Source organism: Alexandromys fortis, unplaced genomic scaffold, assembly GCF_014885135.2.
Source record: "Alexandromys fortis isolate MF-2015 unplaced genomic scaffold, M_Fortis_MF-2015_v1.1 scaffold_80, whole genome shotgun sequence".
NCBI lineage: Eukaryota > Metazoa > Chordata > Mammalia > Rodentia > Cricetidae > Alexandromys > Alexandromys fortis.
Genome location: NW_026068174.1, coordinates 3,044,130 through 3,066,450, shown reverse-complemented (window position 1 = coordinate 3,066,450; position 22,321 = coordinate 3,044,130). Strand labels below are relative to the sequence as shown.

Here is a 22,321-nt window from a genome sequence, read left to right as displayed (position 1 = left end):
TTTGGGGAGAGGGAGGGAAAGGGGAGGTGGCGGTGGGGAAGAGACAGAAATCTTTAATAAATAAAATAAATAAATAAAATAAAATTGGGAAAAAAAACAATAGAAAAAAGAAAGAAAATAGCTAGTCACGTGGCATCCATAGTCAAGTAGAGAGAAAGGGTTGTATACTTGCTTGTGTTCAACACTCTCTCTAACCTCACACAGTCCACGAACCCCTGGCCAGGAACTGTACCGCTCCCGGTGGCCTGGATCCTCACACATAGTCAAGATCCTCTCCCACTGAGCTGCCCACAGGCCAACCTGAGCTAGCCTATCCCTCTCTGAGACTCTCTACCCGAGTGATTCTCCATTGAGTCAATCTGACAATTAAAACTACCCATCACAGTCTCTTCACACACACACTCTCACACACACACACACACACACACGCATGCGCGCACACACACACCACTCCACTTGCCATCCTCTGCGCTTTCTTTTTCAGATTCCTGTTACTTGTATACCCCTGTCTGTAACTCCAGTCCAGGGCATCTGAGACCCTCACACAGACATACATGCAGGCAAAACACCAATGCACATAAAATAAAAATAAATAAATCATAAGAAAAAGAAAAAAAAGTTTTCCTTTTGAAATGGACGCCAGACTGGTCTTGAGCTCCTCACATAGTTGAGATGCTGGGATTACATAGCGACCACCACGCTCTCTTTATACAACGCTGTGCAATGAACCCAAGACCCTACGCTTGTTAGGCAAGTAAGCTACATCCCCAGCTCTCTAAATGTTTTTGAAGCAAGAGCCAGTAACTGGGCTCTAAAGAAGGTCTTCATGGCTCAGTGCTTTCCCAGGTCTTTATTACGTATCATACTTCTCTCTCCAGAAAATGTTTCAATTATCGCAAAACACCGAGCACAGGATGTAACAAGTTCCCTATTTCTATTTTTTTATCGTGGAATTTTATCTTGGACTCATTCTTTCTGTGACTCTGTTCTTTCTTTTGCTTGTCAAACATTTAACTAAAAGGCAAAGTCTTCTAAGACATAAAAAACTTGCTGGTTAAGGAGGGGAAAGGGAACTCTGCTTTAGTTAATGGCATAACAACATGATTAGAACCCTAAAAAATAGAACTCATGGTAGAGTTTTATAGTGCTCATAGTGAACTGAACACTTCCTTTATGATGCAGACTGATCTATCAGGAGGAAATCTCCCGCCTAGGGGGTGAAGTCTCCCATTAGGCAGGAGGCACCACTAATAGGCCGGCCTTCGGTTTCTTTGCTAGCCCTATGGTTTCTTTCTTTCACCAACACTTGCTGCAAAGGGTACCATGAAAACTTCTCCAACATTTGGTGATCATCTCTCTCCTCTCAGGTTTTTCAAGGTCCTAGGGCAAAAAGAGAGTCTTCCTCGCTAAAATGTCTTGGCATTTGGTAAATGCACGAGTAACTAAATTAACAGCACTCGCTGGGGCCTAATGATAGAGTAAGTACTGAGAAAAGGAGATTTAAAAAGAAAAAGCCAATTCCTTAGAAAACAGGTTCAGCAGGAAACCGGGCTTGACACACATTCCTGATGACCTCATCTGGTCCCTGGAACCCATGTAAGGAAAAAGGAGACAAAAGACTCCACAAAATTGTCCTCTGACCTCCACATGCATGCTGCAGCATGTGCGTGTCCCTGCTTCCTTCACTAGCACACGTACACACAGAGTAACGATAAAATAAAAGTTGAAAAATGCTTGGTGGTTGTAGCCCTTTATCCCCAACACTTGGAGGCAATAGGCAATCAGATCTCTGTAAATTCAGGACCCACCTGGTCTACAGAGCTAGTTTCAGGCTAGCACACTGAGAGCCTGTCTAATACAAGGAAACAAAAAGAGACACTGGAGGCCCATAGCACCAGCAGGATGAGCAAGTATCGTGGTTTTCAAAGTTTCAAAAATCTCTGTATTGCCGGGCAGTGGTGGTGCACGCCTTTAATCCCAGTACTCAGGAGGCAGAGACAGGCGGATCTCTGTGAGTTCGAGGCCAGCCTGGTCTACAAGAGCTAATTCCAGGACAGGCTCCAAAGCCACCGAGAAACCCTGTCTTGAAAAACAAAAGTAAAATAAAATAAAATAAAATAAAATCTCTGTATGTACCAACATGACCAGAAGTAGCATGAGAAACAATACAAAAAAGTCAGTTGGGGCACAGTCCTGAAGGTAAACCCTTTTAGAATGCTTCTCAGGCAAAGGAAAAGTAGGGATTGAGGCCAAACAACCAAATTCGGTTATCAGGAAGTATGTTAGGATCCAGCTGATAATAAATAGGAGGAAAAAAGAAAGAATTCAGTTTTTTTTAAGATTTACTTATTTTTATTTTATGTGTATGAGTGCTTGCTTGTAGTATGCATATGCACCATGGATGTGCAATAGTGCTGGCAGAGGCCAGAAAAAGGCACTGGATCCCTGGAACTGGACTTACAGATAGTTGTGAGCCTCTATGTGGGTGTTGGAAACAAAACCCAGGTCCTTTGAAAGAGCAACCCAAGGTTTTACCTGCTAAGTCATCTCTCCAGCCCTGAAAATTTCTTGTTCCCAGAGCTGGCTGCTCAAATTTTTTTTTTTTTTTTTGAGGAAAATGAAGTTCTAGTTGCTGAATTTGCAAAAAGGTAGTGTAAAAGGTAGTATTTCTAGAATCTGCTTTGATGTTTTTAAATAGCCAATGTGTTTCTTATGTCCCTGGACAATGGTAAGAATGAAAGCACAAGACCATAAATTTTGAAGATGGAAACACAGTAGTAATACATTATCACATCCAAAAAATGACAGTGAATTAAAATCGGAGCTTTCAGTATAAGTTCATGTGTTCCTGAATACGGGTAGATACAGAAATACTTGCAAATTTATGTGCATATATGGAGATACACACATGCATACACACAATGAGCACACCTAGCATTCATGTTTCACTTATTAACTATTCTCCAACAGAAGGAACAAATATTTCTTAGGAAAATGGCTTCTCCACTGGGTGGTGGTGGCACACACCTTTAATCGGGAGGCTAAAGAGGTAGATCTCTGTGAGCTCGAGGTCAGCCTGGTGTACAAGAGTTAGTTCCAGGACAGGCTCCAAAAAGCTACAGAGAAATCCTGTTTTGAAAAAACAAAAAGAAACAAAAAGAAAAAAGAAAAATGGCTTCTCATGCTTGGTGATGGTGGCGCACACTTTTAATCCCAGCAAGTAGGAGGCAGAGGAGGCCAATCTCTGTGAGTTGGAGGAAAGACTGGTCTACAGAGTAAGTTCCAGGACAGCCAAAGCTACATGGAGAAACCCTATCATCAAAAGAAGAAGAAGAGGAAGAGGAAGAGGAAGAGGAAGAGGAAGAAGAAGAAGAAGAAGAAGAAGAAGAAGAAGAAGAAGAAGAAGAGAAAAGGCTTCTCTAGGTCTATAGTAGAGAATACACAAGATGAGGCTGGCAGATCTTGTAGTACTAATGTAAGACTAAAAAATGGCCATGAAGAAAAATGAGGAAGAAGAGGAGGAGGAAGAGGAGCAACAGCAGGGCTAGCTGGGGTAGGGCAGTGGCTCAGTAAAGCACTTCCTGTGCAAGCAGGAGACTTGCTCTTAATCTCCAGCACCCACTTACAAACCAGACACACACACACACACACACACACACACACACGCGCGCAATGCCGGCTCTGGGGAGGTGAAGCTAGGAGAATACCTGGGACTTGTTAACCAGTCAGTCTAGCCAAATCAGTGAACTCTGTCATAAGCATATATTTTTCAAGTAATGAGTAAGCATTTTATCAAAGAATTGCAAAGGGCCAACAAGATGGCTCTAGCTGTCAAGCCTGATGACCTGAGTTCCACCCTCAGGACCCACAGGGTAGAGGGAGAGAATTGATTTCCAAAAATTATCCTCTAACCTCCACACATACAAATGTGGTGCACACACCTACCCCAAACACTTCACACTAAATAAATGCACAACCAAAAATACGGTCTAGTGAAATGGCTCAGTGGGTAAAGACACTTCCTGCCAGGCCTGATCACCTGAGTTCAATCACTAGAACCCACATGGCAGAAGGAAGGAGAAAACCAACTCCTGAGTATTGTCCTTTGACCTTCACATGAATCCTGTGTCAGGTACACACACACACACACACACACACACACACACACACACGCACGCACACACACACGCACACACACACCACAATTTACTAAAAGAATAAAGTGGAGAACTATTGAGGAAGATACCTGAGGTTACTCTGGCCTACATATACCCACACACACACCACACACACAAAAATGGATAAGAGGCTGGAGAGATGGCTCTGCAGTTAAGAGCTCTGGCTGCTCTTCCAGAAGACTTAGGTTTGATTTTTATCACCCACATGGCAGCTCACAACTGTCTTTAACTCCAGTTCCAAGGACAGGCACCAAAGCTACAGAGAAACCCTGTCTTGAAAAACCAAAAAATAAAAAATAAATTAAAAAAATAAAAATAAAAAAATAAAATTAATCTGGCAGTGGTGGCACATGCATTTAATCCCAGTGCTCAGAAGGCAGAGGCAGAAGGAGCTCTGTGAGTTTGAGACCAGCCTAGTCTACAAAGTGAGTTCTAAGACAGCTAAGGCTACACAGAGAAAGCCTGTCTCAAAAAATAAACAAAAAATTCAAGCAATACAATTTGCATTTAAAAAAAAAGATGGCTATAGATAACAATAATACACTGTCCCTGATTTGAACACTACACAATGCACAGAAATATGGAAACGTAAGACACCTCGGAGCCCTGGAAAAGCTGGCTATCCATGGTGGTGTATGCCCTTGGAGATATAATTAGTTGGGAGGTGGAGGCAGGAAAATCATCAGAAGTTCCCAGTCATCTTTAGCTCCATAGCAAGTTCAAAATCAGCCTAGCCATGTGAGAACCTGTCTCAAAAACAAAACAAACAAGCAACCATGTGGCTGGAGAAACATCTCCGTGGTTAAAACCACATGCTGTTTTATCAGAGAACCTGAGCTCCATTCCCAGCATCCAAATCAGGCAGCTTACAGCACCTGTACCTCCATCCTAGAGGAGATGCAACACAGCTGATCTCTGCAGTAACCAGGATTAATGTGCCTATTACCCTCAGACACACATATACATTTACACATGCATACATTTTAAAACAAATAAAACTTTGAGATATAGAGAAGTTATATTCCTTAAAATCATATTGTATTGAGGAGAAATTAAAGACTTGATACATAGTGCAATTAATTCAAAGATTTTTTTTTTTTGTAAAGTAGTATTTGAGAAAAAGCAATTTTTAAAACAGAAATAGAAAGCTCTTCTGGTAGTTTATGCCTGCCATCCCAGCTCTCAAGAACTACGTGAGGCAAGGAGCTAACCCAGACTTGTAGACAGCTTGGGTGTTCTCATAGAACAAAAGAGCTCTTTCAATCAGATAAAAATGTCCTGTGTCTCTGTTACTTTGATTCTGAACTTCTAGAAGTACAGAAATTTATCCTGACATCAAAACACTACCCAGCAATCATTTATTCTCTTTACAGGGCCTCCCTGGCTAAAAATGGCTACAGAATTTTGAATGCTTTATAATCTCAAGAACTTTGTTTCTGGGCACACAGCATATAAAATAATACAGTAGCAGCATGCAAACCCTATGTTCTTGCAAAAGCAGATGCTAAATCTTTGGTGCTTTCTTTGGGATACCTCCTTACTCAGTTCAGCTGTGAAGGCAGCTGCTTGCTTGAGGCTGCCTCTGCCCCTCCTCCTCTCCCTCCTCTTCTTATTCTTACTTTTCAGACAGGGTCTCTCTACTGTAGACCAGGACAGCCTTGAATTCACAGAGATTCATATGTCTCTGCCTCCCAAATGCTGAAATTATGTAATTAAAGGTGTGTACCACAACTTCCAGCCTGGTAGCACTTTTTTCTTTTTTTCTTTTTTTTCTTTTTGTTTTTTTGAGACAGGGTTGCTCTGTGTAACCATCCTAGATGTCCTGGAACTCACTTTGTAGACCAGGCTGGCCTCCATCTCAGAGAGATCCTCCTCTTGCCTTTACCTCTCTAGTGCTGGGATTAAGGATGTGCACCACCACTGCCTGGCTGATAGCAGTTTTCTTTCTTTCTTTCTTTCTTTCTTTCTTTTCTTTCTTTTCTTTCTTCCTTCCTTCCTTCCTTCCTCTCTCTCTCTCTCTCTCTCTCTCTCTCTCTTTCTTTCTTTCTTTCTTTCTTTCTTTCTTTTTCTTGGTTTTTCAAGACATGGTTTCTCTGTAGCTTTGGAGCCTGTCTTGGAACTAGCTTTTGTAGACCAGGTTGGCCTCAAACTCACAGAGATCTGCCTGCTTGGATTAAAGGCTTGCACCACCACCACCTGACTACCAATTTTCTTTGTTTTTTTTTTTTTTTTTTTTTTTGTTTTTTGTTTTTTCGAGACAGGGTTTCTCTGTGGCTTTGGAGCCTGTCCTGGCACTAGCTCTGTAGACCAGGCTGGTCTCGAACTCACAGAGATCCGCCTGCCTCTGCCTCCCGAGTGCTGGGATTAAAGGCGTGCGCCACCATCGCCCGGCTGTACCAATTTTCTTAAACTGGCCCTGTTAATAAGTTATTAGTATTTTCCATAAAGAAAGTTAACTTAGAATGGTAATAGGTGCAGGGAACAAGGAGAGGCAATGCTTTTTAAAGGCTTGTAGAAAGTCCGATGGTAATGGCACACACCTTTAATCCCAGCACTCCAGCACAGAGAAAGGCAGATCTCTGTGAGTTCGAGACCAGCCTGGTCTACAGAGTGAGTTCCAGGACAGCCAGGGCTACAAAGAGAAACCCTATCTCTAAAAACAAACAAAAAGGCTTCCAGACAAGTTTCCAATCACTAGAGGGTTGGGGGGATTCTTTCTACAGTTTAAAGGACAGGAGGTCATGAGTATGAATTCATTCTCTTTCTTCCTCTCTGGGGTGTGTGGGGTATGTGGGGTGTGTGTTGCTATGTTCTCCAGGTTGGCTTTAGACTCTTGAATTCAAGTGGTCACCTCTTGCCTCGGTGTACCAAGTACTAAGTTAAGACTACAAGCATGTGACACCAAGCCAAAAAAAATTCAATTATAAATAATTGTAATACTTTTCAAAGAAGTCATTTTACTGGCGAGTGTGCAAGCAGAAATAAAAAGCCCAAATAGTATAAGGCGAATGAAGATGTTTTATTTGTTTTTTGTTTTGTCTTGTTGTTTTCAGAGACAGGGTTTCTCTGTGTAGCTTTGGAACCTGTCCTGGAACTTATTGTTTTTTTTTTTTTATGAAAAATTCCCACCTCTTCCCCTCCTCCCATTTACCTCTCACTCCCCCCACTCCCTCTCTCCTTCCCTCTCCAGTCCTAAGAGCAGTCAGGGTTCCCTGCCCTGTGGGAAGTCCAACGTCCTCCCCCCTCTATCCAGGTCTAGGAAGGTGAGCATCCAAACAGACCACAAAGCCAGTCCATGCAGTAGAATCAAAACCCAGTGCCATTGTCCTTGGCTTCTCAGTCAGCCCTCTTTGTCAGCCACATTCAGAGAGGCTGGTTTGATCACATGCTCATTCAGTCCCAGTCCAGCTGGCCTTGGTGAGCTCCCATTAGGTGGAACTCATTTTGTAGATCAAACTGGCCTCTAACTCACAGAGATCCACCTGTCTCTGCCTCCCTTGTGCTGGGATTAAACGTGTGCACCACCACTGCCCGGCTAGATATGATTTATGAGGAACAATGATCTAGTGATGTGGTTTTAATATATTCCCCAATGTCCATGTTTTACTTGGAGCCTCAGCGTTGAGGTGACTAAACCGTGAGTGTAGAAAGCACAAAGGTCTTTTGATCACAGATAAGCACTAAGGCACCTGGAATGTTAAGCAAACTGGGCTGTCCTTCCGGAGAAGGAATGTATTATCTGTTATCTGCCCAGAAGGCTGGAGAGGATGTGTCCTACCCTGCTGACCCTTGCACTATTTGTGTGGTCAGAGACTCTGAGGCACTAAGCCCTCCCCCAGACCCTTACTTTGCTCCTCATGGAGTCTATGTTTGTTGTGCTCATGGGATTGAGCTAATTATCACCAGAATAGTTTTGTACCACATCGTGCTGTGTCTAAAATGAACCATGTAGAGTCAGAACAAAGTTGAACAAACGCAGGGCGCTGAGTTGTGTTGTGCCTTCCTGCCTCTTGTCTCCCATGGCTCATCACCCTGCTAGCTCTGGAGGTCTCAAAGACCTCAAACATGAGAACAGGATCCTCATGGCTGGGCCAATGACACTGTTGCAGAAGTGGGTTTATGTTTGACAGTGGGTTTGTTAGAAAACCAAGTGCAATGCTTTCTTGTCCTAATAGGCTTTTTAGTTTGGGTTTGGTTTTTGTGGGATTTTTATTTTTGTTTTAAACATGTGGGGCACTTCTTGTGTAACAGTTTCCTCCAAGATTGAAACAGTCCATCTTGCCAGGAAGTTCCTAAAGCAGGAAAGTAAAGAACTCAAACAGCTTCCAGAATTTCTTGAAACTGGTCAGATTCACTCCATCCTCTCCCTATCAAAGCAAGCAAGAGAAGCTGAGAATCCCTCTCCGAGGGAGTGAAACAGCTGCGGAGAGGATTCTCAGACAAGAGCTGCCTGGGAAAGATTTAGACCAGCGAGGCACCTGAGAAGGACTCTCCAAACTGCTTAGCAGCACGGAGTCCCTCACTAGGTGCATTCTGGGTCCTAAGATTCTTGAACAACTTCATAAACTGTCAGCCAAATGGGCTTCTACAATTTACAAATTGTTCAGTCTTAGTATTCTCTGTTACAGCAATCAAAATGGACTAATACAGTGTTCCTCCCCCATGAAAACTGAAGCAAACATTTATTTTAAAATAAAAGCAAGGCATGGTGATGCAGTCCTTTAACCCGAGCACTCAGAAGGCAGAGGGAAGCAGATCTCTGTGAGTTCCAGACCAGCCAGAGCTACAGAGTAAGAACAGCAAAACATCGAGGTAATTCTAACAAGACTAAATTTTTTTCTAGACAGTTATATAGCTTATAGTATAGTTATATCCCCATGAGTCCATTGTAAGTTGAAAATAAAAATGTGTTCACCTGCAACCCTGCTTCAGAGAGCAGGGAGTTGTTAGTACTTTTCAATAAAACCTGGCTTGCTTGCCTTTAATATTGCTATATTAGTTCAGCAACACGGTGCACAGAAAAATGTCATTTGTTTCCCATTGTGATCATGTAACATGTCACAGAATGGGATGCTGCAGCTGCCAGTGCCACGACAAAATGTCACATTTCACATCTCCAGCTTATGAATAAAATAACATTGAGGTCTAGGGATACAACATGATTGGTGGAGTGTTTGCTTGGCATGCACAAAGCCCTGGGTTCCGTCCTCAGCTCCATATAAGCCAGGTATATCATATCAATCCCAATCAGCACTGGGTGGGGGGTAGTGTATGGGAAGGGAGGAGGAAAGATAAGAGAATCAAAAGTTCAGCTATAGTTTGAGTTCAAGATCAGTCTGGGGTACACAAGATCCTGTCTCAAAAACAAAATCAACAAAAGAACAACAACAAAAAGCAACAAATAATAATAAAAACCAAAACAAACAAAAACCCAACAGACTAGAGAGCTGAGTCAGTGAGTGAAACAAAATAATCACCTTTGGGTTTGTTTCTAGAGCTCTTGAATTTTGAGGTATATTCCAGAACACACAATTCATGCTGTTAGTGATTCTCACTAGCAGATTCTAGAAGACAAGTGTAATGTAGTGGTGGAAGAGAGGAACTTAGCAAAGAGAAGCAGTTCCTTCAATGATGCGTAAAGAGATAAAAAATGGAGCAGTTTTTACTGAAGATCAGCTGGGCTACAGACCTCACCACAGTGTAGTTTACCTTTCTCCCTGAGAACCTTCCTGAAACTGTGGGCTTCCCATACGATAGCCTGGCCTGTATCTGTGTGATTCAGGAAAACGTGTGGGCTGTTAAACTCCCTTGGAACTGGGTTATGTGCTTTTATCTTTACTTTTTTCTTTGTTTCTTTTTAGAGAGAGCCTTAAGTAGGCAAGGTTGGCCTTCAACTCCTGCGCCTCTGCCTCCTGATTGCAGGCATAGACACACACTGTTCCCTGCTTCTGGCTCTGTAATTAGGCCAGTTCTTCCCTTTATAAACTGCTAGGTGGATTACTTAATATGGAGTTTATGTGTGTGTGTATGTTTGTATGGTGTTTCAAATATAATTTTTTCTTCTGTTTTTTAAGATAGGGTTTCTGTGTAGCCCTGGCTGCCCTAGAACGTATTCTGTAGACCAGGCTGTCTTCAAACCCAGAGATTCACCTGCCTCTGCCTCTGGAGTGCTGGGATTAAAGGCGTGCGCCTCCACCACCATCATTACTGTTAATGATTGTTATATGTTGAGGATGTTCAACAAATATCAATCTACCTTACTTTTAAAATTAAACATAAAACAACGTGTGCTAATTTTTAAAAATGAGCATAATAGCAGTTTCCAGGCACAGGGTTCTCAAAATCCAAGGGTAGATAGTTTCAATTTGGCTCAGGTGGTTTATTTTCCCTCTGGTCATTAGTGTCAAGTTCCTTCTTGTCCCTGGGGTTCTAACTATGGCTTGCTACCATCCGTATTATTTCCAGTATACTCTAGATACACACAAACACACATCAGTGGGTTATTATGAAAACCTAATAATGCACAGCAAATACCCCATGGTTCTTATGTTTTTCTTTTCCAGACAAAGGAAAGAAAAACGATTTAACATTTGGTCTTAAGCTTCAAATAAGATCAGTGAAACTACTCCTTCACACCACCACCTATTAGGCAGGTTGCTGCTATTTTTATCTTGGGACATTTTTGTTTCTGTTATTTTAAAGTTGGATTATATTTCTCTCAGAATTAAGATAAAACATAGCTAGTTTACTCAAAGCATGACAAAACCAACCAGCCAACCAACCAAACAAAACCAGGTTTGAGATCTTGGATAACTTTAGAAAATACACAGATACTTATGTCTGACTTGGTATCAGGGGTAATGTTTACTACCTTTCTATGCTTAATAATGACAGACACAGTATCTTCTCTCTGTAAGACTCTGAAATTTTGTCATATGATGCTCACAAGTGAGGCTGCTGGGGATAGATTGTCTGGATTAGCATCTCAGCCCTAGGGATGCTGAGATGGCTCAGCAGGTACAGGTGCCTATTGACAAGCCTGAACACCTGAGTTGGATTCTCAGGAGCCACGTACTAGAAGACAGAACAAAGCCCTAACCCTGCAAGTTGTCTCTGACACTGCCCACAAACCCATATAAATACATAAATGTAATTTAAAAAAATCTCTGCTCCAATACTGACTATGTACAAGTTTCACTTTTTTTTCCTTATCAGTGAAGTGGAGATAATACTATCTTAGGTGGCTAAGGTCAGAATATTGAGTGAGCAAGAATATTAAAAACTTACTATATATTGTCTGGTACATATTAAGCACTCAAATATTATAATTTACAATTGTGTACCGGTGACTGTCCTTAGTGACATTCACTGAGTTGGCCTTTATATAGACACAAGCCCTATCCAAGGGTTTATTTCATAACAGAATAAAAAAGATTTGCTAGTTGAATATGGTGGCTCTGTAACTCCAAAACATAGGATGTTGAGACAAGACTGCCATGCATTGTGGGCCAGCCTGAGCTACAGAGTAAGAGCCTGTCTCAAAGCAATGAAAGGCTTATGAAAGGCTTACTGCTGTGCCTCAGAGGTGTTTGCTTTGTTTCAATGCTGGGGCTTGTGAAGAACGTGCTCTGGCGTGGACTTAGCTAGCTTCCATCCAGTTTGTGACTATGAATGGGGAGAAAGGTCTCTACCTTATATTTAAGTGAAATTTAGTATTTCCTTCAATTATTAATATGGGGGGATAAATCATAGTAGTGTTAGCCATTTTTGTGGCTTTGTTAACAAGAGAAATGACAGCTTGCTCTTTCTGTGTCTCCCCCCCCTCCGAGACAGGATTTCTCAGTTTAGCATTGGCAGTCCTGGTACTCACTCAGCGGATCCACCTGCCTCTCCTTCTAAGTGCTGGGTTTAAAGGCGTGCATCACCACTGTCTGGCTAATAACAGCTATTTCTGCACTGCTTTATATAGTTCTCTCAGTATTTCAAAATGCAACTTAACCTTATCACTATTTTGTTTTGATAGTTAGACTGTCCTTTGACTAAATCTTCTATTAATCATAGGACTGTATTCATAAAGAAACATTTAAATCATTACAATTGAATAATTTTGCTGTTTTGGGATTAATATTTTATAATTTAGAAAGCAACCCAAATTCATTGTTTGGAAGGGGAATCAGACATCCGCATCATTGACCGTAAGTTGGCAATCACAAATATCAAAAGCACTTACATCCCAAGTAACAAAAAGGCAGCCACAGTCAAGACCAGCCTAGAGATGGTCTGCAAATGCTTTACCCTTCTGATTGAGATGATGTAACTAAAATGACCCCTCAGTTAGTTCCAAGTTTTTTTGCATTCTACATACACTTTAGACAAAGAATATAAAAGTGAGAACCTGGCAACAGTACCTCTCTCAATAATGCCATGACTGGCTTTTTCATGGTCAGCGTTGGTTAGCTCAGATGTGTAACATCACATCACTGTCTCGTGCTGCCATTTCCTTTAAGAATACCCCAAATCCCTCGGGTCCATTTCTCTTTTCATCAAAGATTCATGATAATCTTTCACTTGGTTATTTGACTGTCTGTCCCCCCCATTCTTTTCTCTCCTACAACAGAGCCCTGACAAATGCCGAAGAGGGAGCATTTCGACAGCTATATGTATGCCTAATTAAATTAGCACTCGGTATTTTGGAATTTGCTTAGAGTGATTTAATTACCCAGACTCCGACAGAATTTCCCAGCACTACAAAGCGAGAGATGGACAGCTAAAACGTCAGAAATCTCAGTGGGATGGCACTAATCAGAGATGCACTTAGAAGTCTAAAGAAAAAAATCTGTACCTACTTTGCAAGGAAAACTATTTTTAAATACATAGACTAGTATAAAGATCTGAGAGCATTCTAAAGTTTTGTCTGAGTACAAAATAGAGGCTGGGGCTGACTTATGGGGCTGCTTGCTCTTCCAGAAGACCTAGGTTCGATTCTCAGCACCCACCTGGAAGTTCACAACCATCTGTGACTCCAGTTCCAGGGAATCCAACGTCCTCTCTGGTCTGCAAGGACAGCACACAACCGTGCTATACACTTATATGAAGGCACATTCATACACATAAAATATTTTTCGTACAAAAATATTGGCTGCTAATTTTGTCCAATTTGAAATTCCAGTCTTTCAGTGTATTAGCTCAACTGTAAGCCAATTTGTACGAAAAGACTTAGTCGGGCCTGTGCATCCGTCTTTTCAAGCAAGACGCTCAAAACACGGACTCCCTGACAAGCTTTTGACAGTACAATGAATAGTCAGTCTCCAGAAGTGTCCCTACTTCAAATTACCCATTCTTCTTGGAGAAGAAAATTAGTATCTACGCTGCCTGCATCACGTTGAGGGACCACAATCTTAACCTTAATCGGGAAGGATCCTGACGCCGCGCAGCACCTAAAACTACAGGTCTTCTTATTTGAGAGACGCCCGCCACAAAATAGACCGCTCCCTTTGGCGGAGAGCGCCCGTTCACGTCCGACAACGGCCGGCGGGGCGAGCCTGTGGCTGCGCGCGTGGATTTCGACCGTGGGTGGTTCGGGGCACGTGGCGGCGTGGGGACAGGGGACCCGGTTCCCTCCTCCCGCCTCCGCGGAGAAGAGACTGTGAGCACACCTCCACCCCGGGGCAGGCCACTTCCTAAGACCACACAGCCTCGGGATCCGCGGAGGACCCCCCGCTCCTCTCAAAGGCCCCTTCGCCCTCCTTTTCTCCGACACCCGCCTCTCTTCAGGGGTCCTCGACCCCCTGGGGGCGGCGACGGACGACGCCCCCGAGGCGAGAAACGGCTCTCTGAGCCGCTCGCTGGTCCCCCTCTGCCCACAATGCACCGGGACCAGCAGGAAGGCCGCTCCGACCCCTAATTTTCCCGCGAATTCAGTTCAAAGAGGCGGCCGGGCCCGCGGTCGGCAGCGCGCACGGGCCAACCAAGCCGCGCCTCCGCGAGAAGCGCCTCCGCCTGACTGACGGGGCGATCTGCGGACCAACGGGCTGGGCGGCCGGGCGGCGCGCGCTCCCGTCGGCCAATCAGAGCGCCGGGCGGGGAAGTGGGCGGAGCGGGGCCAGGGTAGGGTGAGCGGCCTCCGAAGCGGAGCGGGGCTCGCAGGAGACACTTTTTTTTTTTCTCCCTCCTTCCCTCCTCTCCTCCTCCCTTCCCTTCCCCTCTCCTCCCCTCTCTCCTCCTTCCCCCCTCGGTCCGCCGTAGCCTGCTGGGGCGAGCAGTTGGTGTAGCAGGCGCTCACTCTCCGGGGCCGCCCGGCGGGTAGCTGGCGGGGGGAGGAGGCAGGAACCGCGATGGCGCCTCAGAAGCACGGCGGTGGGGGAGGGGGCGGCTCGGGGCCCAGCGCGGGGTCCGGGGGAGGCGGCTTCGGGGGTTCGGCGGTGGTGGCGGCGGCGACGGCTTCGGGCGGCAAATCCGGCGGCGGGGGCTGTGGAGGCGGCGGCGGTTACTCGGCCTCCTCCTCCTCCTCCTCCTCGGCGGCGGCGGGGACCGCGGTGTTACCGGTGAAGAAGCCGAAGATGGAGCACGTCCAGGCTGACCACGAGCTTTTCCTCCAGGCCTTTGAGAGTGAGTGTGAGAGGCTCCGGGAGGGCGAGTGCCGCTGCTCCGCGCTCGGGGCACGGGGCGCTCCGCCGGGCTTTCGCGGAGTGCACTTGGTTTGGGAGTGGAGGGAGGAATCGGGGGACGTCCCGGCTCCCGGGGTCCGGGCCAGGTCCGTGACTCCCGGAAGGTTCGCCCCGGGGCCCCCACGTCCCGAGCAGCCTCGTAGGTGAGGACGTGACGGTTGAACTGAACGCGGCCCGATCCCGAGACGAGTTCGTGTTTTCTTTTATGCCTTCCCTACTTTACAAGTACCGGGGCTCCAGCTGTAGGTTTCGGGGAGCAAAGATGTGCGGGCCGGAGTGCGGGGAAGCCGAGGAAATTGTCAGTGGGCTGAAATGCCTTCGCACGCACTTGGGCTGCGAGTTAACACGGCACCATTTGAAGCCTTAGCCTTTTTGACCTATCCGCCCATTTTATGGATACGTAGACTGAGACAGAATGGGCAGGCGTCTTCTCCGGGGAACGACCTCGGAACTGTATCTTAATTCCAGAACGTTTTCTTATCTCAGTGTTTTGTTACAAAAGATGCGTGGAGGACGAAACTATGACTTACTTGGGAAAGGGAACACAGTGTCTGGAAACAAACAATAGAATTTATAAACAACATTATGACTACGAATAAAATTGTTACTTAATAGATATCTTATCCTGATTGTTCTGCTTCGCTTTTGTGTAGATGCTGTAATTTGGGCAGTCTTCTAGCTAAGTATTTTACGGCAACTTGAATAAACTCAGCTTTACCGTTGAATGTCTTTATTTACAATATTACCGTGGCATATGCTATGGGCATGGTATCAGCTGTGCTTGAAAAAGACGTTTTTACATTGTTTAATACTTATTCATTCTCATGAGCGCTTCACGAAATTCTAATTGGAATTTAATAAAAATAATTTTAATTTTTATTGACAAATATTGAACCTGCTTTAGAGATCATTATTCTTTTGCTTAATATGCTTTTATAAAAAAATCTGAGAAGCTTTTACGTGAAAATGGAAGTGAAGGAGAGTCATAAAAATAAACACGCTCGTTTCTACCTCTTCTAAAATATCACATCTCCGTTTAATTTGAAACTAAAGCTAAACTGGAGATTAAGTGGAAATTTAAAACTTTCTAAATGTTATGAGAAGATAAATCCTCTAGGAAGGCTTTAACTACTTGTTTGCAGATGAGCCCACCTGCGAGAAATTGTCATTAAGGGTTAGAGCTTTTTTTTTCCCCCTTCTAATGTTGATTTCAGTTTTGGATGTTTAAGTTCTTTATATAATTATTTAGGTATTCATAATTAGATTAATACTCAAAGAAATGTGATTCTGGTAGCTTACTAATAACACTGGAATGGGGGTATGAAGTATATTTTCAACTTTAACCTAAGTCTTTTATAAAAATGAAATGTTAAAAGCATTAAAAAGATTGTTCTGGGAGCCTTTTAATTAGGAGTTTACAATGTAGTGAATTTGAATTTTATAATGACTTTGAGCATAACTGTATTAGAATGTTTGGGAAGAGTTTAATTTTGGCTAGTTACTACAAGTTTTTGTAATAGCCTGTTAATTGGCTTTAGTAAGTTTTTGTGGAATAGAGTTCTCTCTAGGTACTTCTGGTAGGGAAAGGGGTAGTAAGTCATCAAATGAATTTACTGCTTTCTGCAGAAGCACAGTAATGACACTACCTTGGGATTGGTTAGCTTGAAATTGTTGCTTGTATCTAAGGAGAGAGCGTGGCAGAGGGAGGGAAGAGGATTTTGTGAATATATGCCTGCCATAGACTGAATGACCTTTGGTGTTTACTAATTTTCTGGATGTAAACACATAGTACACCATTTTTACAAAGGAGAATTGTTTTGTGCTGGTTAGAGTGTGGGTTGCATGGGCTGAGGTGATGGTTTACTGACAAGTTCTTTAAAAAGATGATGTTTGTATTTTGTTTCCTGTTTCCCAGAACCAACACAGATCTATAGATTTCTTCGAACACGCAATCTTATAGCAGTAAGTAGTCAACTAAATTTACTAATATTATTTGATTCTTATAACTTCATCTGTAATTTTAATATTTTTAATTTTTTATAGCCAATATTTTTGCACAGAACTCTTACTTACATGTCTCATCGGAACTCCAGAACAAGCATCAAAAGGTACATTTTATGAATCTTCTTTCAAGCCGGTCAAACCACTAGGAAACTTTGTCTTAGAGTGGATGAGAGATTCTCAGGAGAGACTTCTTCAAAGTTTTGTCTTAAAAGTTCTAGTTACATATTATAAAATTGAAAAAGCAAGTAGTTGAATTTGTAATAATTTTATTAAAGTATCATTCTTGCAATTCTAGTTTATCTCTAGTTTTTTTCTCTTCAATAGAAATTATCTAGTGAAATGATTTTACTGACTCAGTTTTACTCTTTGCTGTTCTTTTCAAGTTTGGTTGCTAGGACTTAATGATTTCTAAAGGGCTGGGGTAACTTACCTATCTTTGATAGTTTTGAAGTTACTAGCAGAGTCTCTGAAAAGATGTTTTGATCCTCTGCTCTTAGAGCAGAGTCTGGATGTGTTGTACAGGACTTATTTTTATTGTATGAACTACCCCTGTGTGATTTAGTAGTTAATCAAAGGTAATGATGGAAGTCAAGTTCCATGATTTAAGTTCAAGATTTACTTATTGAGCATATCAAAACTTACAACTTTCAGTTGAAAAGAAAGACCTTCCATTAAACTTTTGGTATCAACAATATAGTCTTACTGTCTTTTGAGTCAAGGTCTTGCTAGGTACAAATGGCAGGCCTGAAAACTCACTACATAAGCTAGACTGGCCCCAAACTTGTGACTGTTCTGTCTCAGCCTCTGTCCCAGTACTAGAATTATAGATGTGAGCCACCATGCCTATCTATTTTTATAGTCCTGACTTATACAACAATTAAGCTACTTCAATATGTTAGAAACTAAGCTGGTTTCAAAAAAAAAAAAAAAAAAAAGAAAGAAACAAACTGCTTGGTTGCATGAATCTTGGTTATTATGAAGGCATCACATTTCCAGAGCAAGATACAGTTTTATAAATGCATTATAGTTTAATATGAAGAATTGGAATGTAAGAGACTGCCTTCTGGCAATTGAGGGAGCTGGGAGAAAGAAATTAACTGCATTTAATAGGTGAAAGTAAAAGCTGCTAAGCACTCAAATAACTACTAGGAAGACAATAACAAATTAGGCAACAGAATTAGATTGTCACCACATTATTTGATCAGTGCCAAGAGTCACCAAACTTTTTCTGTTAAAGGAATAGTAAATATTTTAGGTTCTTGTGGCCAAAAGACAAAATCAAAAATATTATCTAGGTGCTTAATATAAAGAAAAGTGTTTGTAAATGTTTTATTAATGAAATTGTGTATATATAAGGGCACAATGTACACTGTTTTGTAATACAAGACTATTAGAAACATAGAATCAGCTGGGTGGTGGTGGCGCATGCCTTTAATCCCAGCACTTGGGAGGCAGAGGCAGGTGGATCTTTGAGTTCGAGACCAGCCTGGTCTACAAGAGCTAGTTCAGGACAGGCTCCAAAGCTACAGGGAAACCCTGTCTCAAAAAAAAAGAGAGAGAAAAGAAAGAAAGAAAGAAAGAAAGAAACGTAGAATCCTTTTTGGAAAAGAAAGAATAGTTTCCTTAATGATAAGGATTCACAGTCTGTTTCTCAATCATCAGATCAGCTATTCATCTTTATCTTCAAAGACCATTCTTGGCTTGTGGGCTTATATAAAAACAGTAAGCCAGATTTGGCTTGTGGTCTGTATAGTTCAGTTACTTTTGATTCATTCTGTAGAACTTTGTGGATTTAGCTTTTTTTAGTTAAAGCTTTTTAATATAGTTAGTTATTCCAGGATATGACCGGGTTTTGATTTTAAAAGATAGTTTAGGTTTATTTATTATGTAGATAGCATTCCTTCCATGTATGCCCGCACACCAGAAGAGAGCACCAGATCTCATTATAAATGGCTATGAGCCACCATGTGGTTGCTGGGAATTGAACTCAGGAACTCTGGAAGAGCAGTTAGTGCTCTTAACCACTGAGCAATCTCGCCTGGCCAAAAGTGATAGTTTTTAAAAGCTAAATTTGGATTAATTTATAAGTAGATTGAATATACATCATTTTCATAATGTTTGCTTATTAGCCTGTCTCTTGAGATATATGCTAGTAGATATAGTATAAAAAGTGGGCATGGCATGGTGGCGTATGCCTTTAATCCAAACATTGGAATGGCAGAGGCAAGTGGGTCTCTGAGTTTAAGGCAAGCCAGGTCTACTTAGCAAGTTCTAGGACAGCCTGAATTACATAATGACACTCTGTCTCAAAAACTAAGCAAAATTTTGGTTTTTCTGGTTATTGACTTTTGGATTCTTAGAACGGTCTTCGGGGGATTTTAAAGCATATTTACTAGCCTAGAAGCGTTTAAGTTTCATTTAGACTATGTCCTCACAAAATGCATAGGGATTGCTTAATTCTTGACCACCAGTGACTTTGAAGGTTTATGTTACACAGTAAATACCTATATTTGCACTTATGTATGATATGTATTATTAGTATAACATTATTTTGGGGGAAAGGGTACTGTTGGAAATTGAATCCAGGATTTTAGGCTTGCTGAACAAATGCTTTTACCACTTAGCTATATCCTTAGCCCTCATATTTTATTCTCTTCGAAGTCACACCATTAGTTGCAATATTCATTCTGGTGTATTTGTTAGACTTCAGTCTTACTTCATAGAAGATTTTATTTAAATTTTTATGCAAATACTATAGGCTTACTCTACTATGACAAAGTAGGATTAAAGATGAGGTTTGCTTATTTATTTATTCATTTATTTAGGGAAATGATTTCACAGTGTGTCCCAAGCTGGGCTGGAAGTTGTAGTCCTTCTGGCTCAGATTCCAAGGTACACTATAATTACAGGCATGCAACCATACACCTTACACAAGAAAGGTCTTTTCATTTAGTCTATTGTCTATTATATTATATATCTTTTAAGGTTTTTTTGAACCCTACCAGTGTGTTGAGTCCCCCCCTCCCCAAGTTCACATAATTTTAATCATTCCGTTTATTGGTGACCTTACAGTTCTATTTCATTTGTTAATCTCAGGTGTGGTATGGGGTTACTTTTCTACAGAAGTTCTTGTGGTAGGAGAGATGCTGTTTTCTGTGGTGTCTTCCTTTTTCCCTACAGAAGGCTGGATCATCCTTATGACCTTACCTATTTCAAACTGTTGCTACTGTTCAGTTCTCTTGGTTTCTCCTGCGTGAAACTCAGTATTGGAAGAAATGCTTGGGTTTTGAGTCTTACCTTTCTTTCTTTAGACAAAATTTAAATTTTTTCTTTGTCCCAAAAAATTAATATTCTTAAATATTTCCAGTAATTAAAAACCCTTCTTTAATATTTCTACTGAAGTTCTTTGTAATTAGCCTGAAAGAATCCTTCAGTTTTCCTCTTTTATTTGTAGATTGAAAATACTTTTTTTTCTAAATTACTATTAGGCTCTATGATAAAACTTTTTTTTAAATATTTATTTATTATGTAGATACAATATTCTGTGTGTGTGTGCCTGCAGGCCAGAAGAGGGCACCAGACCCCATTACAGATAGTTGTGAGCCACCATGTGGTTGCTGGGAATTGAACTCAGTACCTGTGGAAGAGCAGGTGGTGCTCTTAACCACTGAGCAGTCTCTCCAGCCCTATGATAAAACTTTAAAATTGATTTTTTTTTTGTTATTCTAAAGATAGAGATTAAAAAAAAACTTTATTTTTTTTTTTGGTTTTTCGAGACAGGGTTTCTCTGTGGTTTTGGAGCCTGTCCTGGAACTAGCTCTTGTAGACCAGGCTGGTCTCGAACTCACAGAGATCCGCCTGCCTCTGCCTCCCGAGTGCTGGGATTAAAGGCGTGCGCCACCACCGCCCGGCTTAAAAAAAACTTTATTAATGGAGAATGATTTTGTTCACTTAAAATATAGACAATACCGTTTAGTCAATATTTTACTGTAATGTATTCTTATTAGCATTTTCTTATAGGAAGTTTTTATTAGCGCAGTTGAGTATTTGAACCAACACTGTGGCTCTTGTTTGTAATACCAGGTTATTGAAGGGCAAAGAAGGGAGGATCTCAAGTTTTAGCCTGTTTGAAGGGGGGGGGGGGCTGTTTTTAAAGACTAAGCCTTCATACATATGTAATTTCTATTATTTACACACAGGAATTAAACTGTTACTGAGGGGCTGGACAAATGGCTCAGTGGTTAGTACTACTGATAGCTCTTCCGGACCTGAGTTCAGTTCCCCAAATCACATAATAGCTTTTTAACCATTTATAATGGGATCTAATGGCCTCTGCTGTCTTATCCTTTGTCATGCAGGCATACATGCAAATGGAGCTCTCAAATACATAAAATTCTTGGTTTTCAAGAAAGGGTTTCTTTGTTAAACAACCCTTGCTGTCCTGGGACTTGCTCTGAATACCAGGCTGACCTTGAACTCACGGAATCCTCCTGCTTCTGCCTCCCCCAGTGCTGGGATTAAAGGCACGCATCACCATCACCCGGCTACATTAAGTTTTTCATGTCCTAATTTTGAAAATACCTCTCTATAAAAGAGAAACATTTGTTTTCTGAATAACAAATTGCATGAAACTACATTTTCACCTTTTTGTCTCTAGGACATAGCTCACATTGAGAACTAAAACGAGGCATATTTTTTAATCCATTCAACTTCCATTGCGTTGGAAGATTTTAAGTTTTTATTTTCTATGTGTGGCAGGGAATTTGTTTTCTCTTAAAGCAGGTTAAGCCAGATGTAGTGGGTATGTCTGTAACCCTCAAGACACCGAGGCTTGTGTTTGAGGCCAGCTTGAGCTTGCATAATGAGTGCTAGGCCAGCTAAAGCTGTATAACAAAGACCCTCTATCAAGAATCAAAAGTGTCAAAGGGGAATACATAATTTTATGGTTGAATGGTATGTATCCTAACTTTATTGTTACTGGTTTTTGTTGTTGCTGTTTAACCTTTTTGGTGTGGCATATCATTTAGCTGAAAATTTGCCTGTAACCTTTGAGGATGTTTATGATTGTCAGTTACAGTTTATAGTCTGGTATAATGGCTCTTACTGTAATCCCAGAATTTGAGCAGCTGAGGTAGGAGGGTTGTCCTGAGTTCAAGTCTAGTTTGGGCTACAGAATGAGACACTACTTCAAAAAAAGATATACAAAGAATAACCATGGTGCTGGTATATATTTGTTGGGTTGTTTAATAGATAATGGGTGTTCTGGCAGGCTGTGGTGGCACACACCTTTAGTCCTAGCACTAGAAGGCAGAGACAGATCTCTTGAGTTTAAGGCTAACCTGGTCTACAAATTCTTGAGTTCCAGGATAGCTAGGGCTACAGAGAGAAGTTCTGCCTTTAAAAGCACGGGCGCGCGCGCGCGCGCGCGAGAGAGAGAGAGAGAGAGAGAGAGAGAGAGAGAGAGAGAGAGAG

General features: G+C 41.9%; 1 protein-coding gene across 1 annotated transcript in view; it reads left to right on the top strand.

The window, feature by feature from the left end:
- The first annotated feature begins 14,277 nt into the window (after positions 1 to 14,277).
- Suz12 (SUZ12 polycomb repressive complex 2 subunit) overlaps positions 14,278 to 22,321 on the top strand; it is a 46,844-nt gene continuing 38,800 nt past the window's right edge. Inside the window, exons 1-3 of the mRNA XM_050128699.1 lie at positions 14,278 to 14,786; positions 16,761 to 16,807; positions 16,889 to 16,953. Of these exons, the coding sequence (XP_049984656.1) occupies positions 14,513 to 14,786; positions 16,761 to 16,807; positions 16,889 to 16,953 (386 nt within the window). The 5' untranslated portion in view covers positions 14,278 to 14,512. The remainder of the gene's footprint in view (positions 14,787 to 16,760; positions 16,808 to 16,888; positions 16,954 to 22,321) is intronic.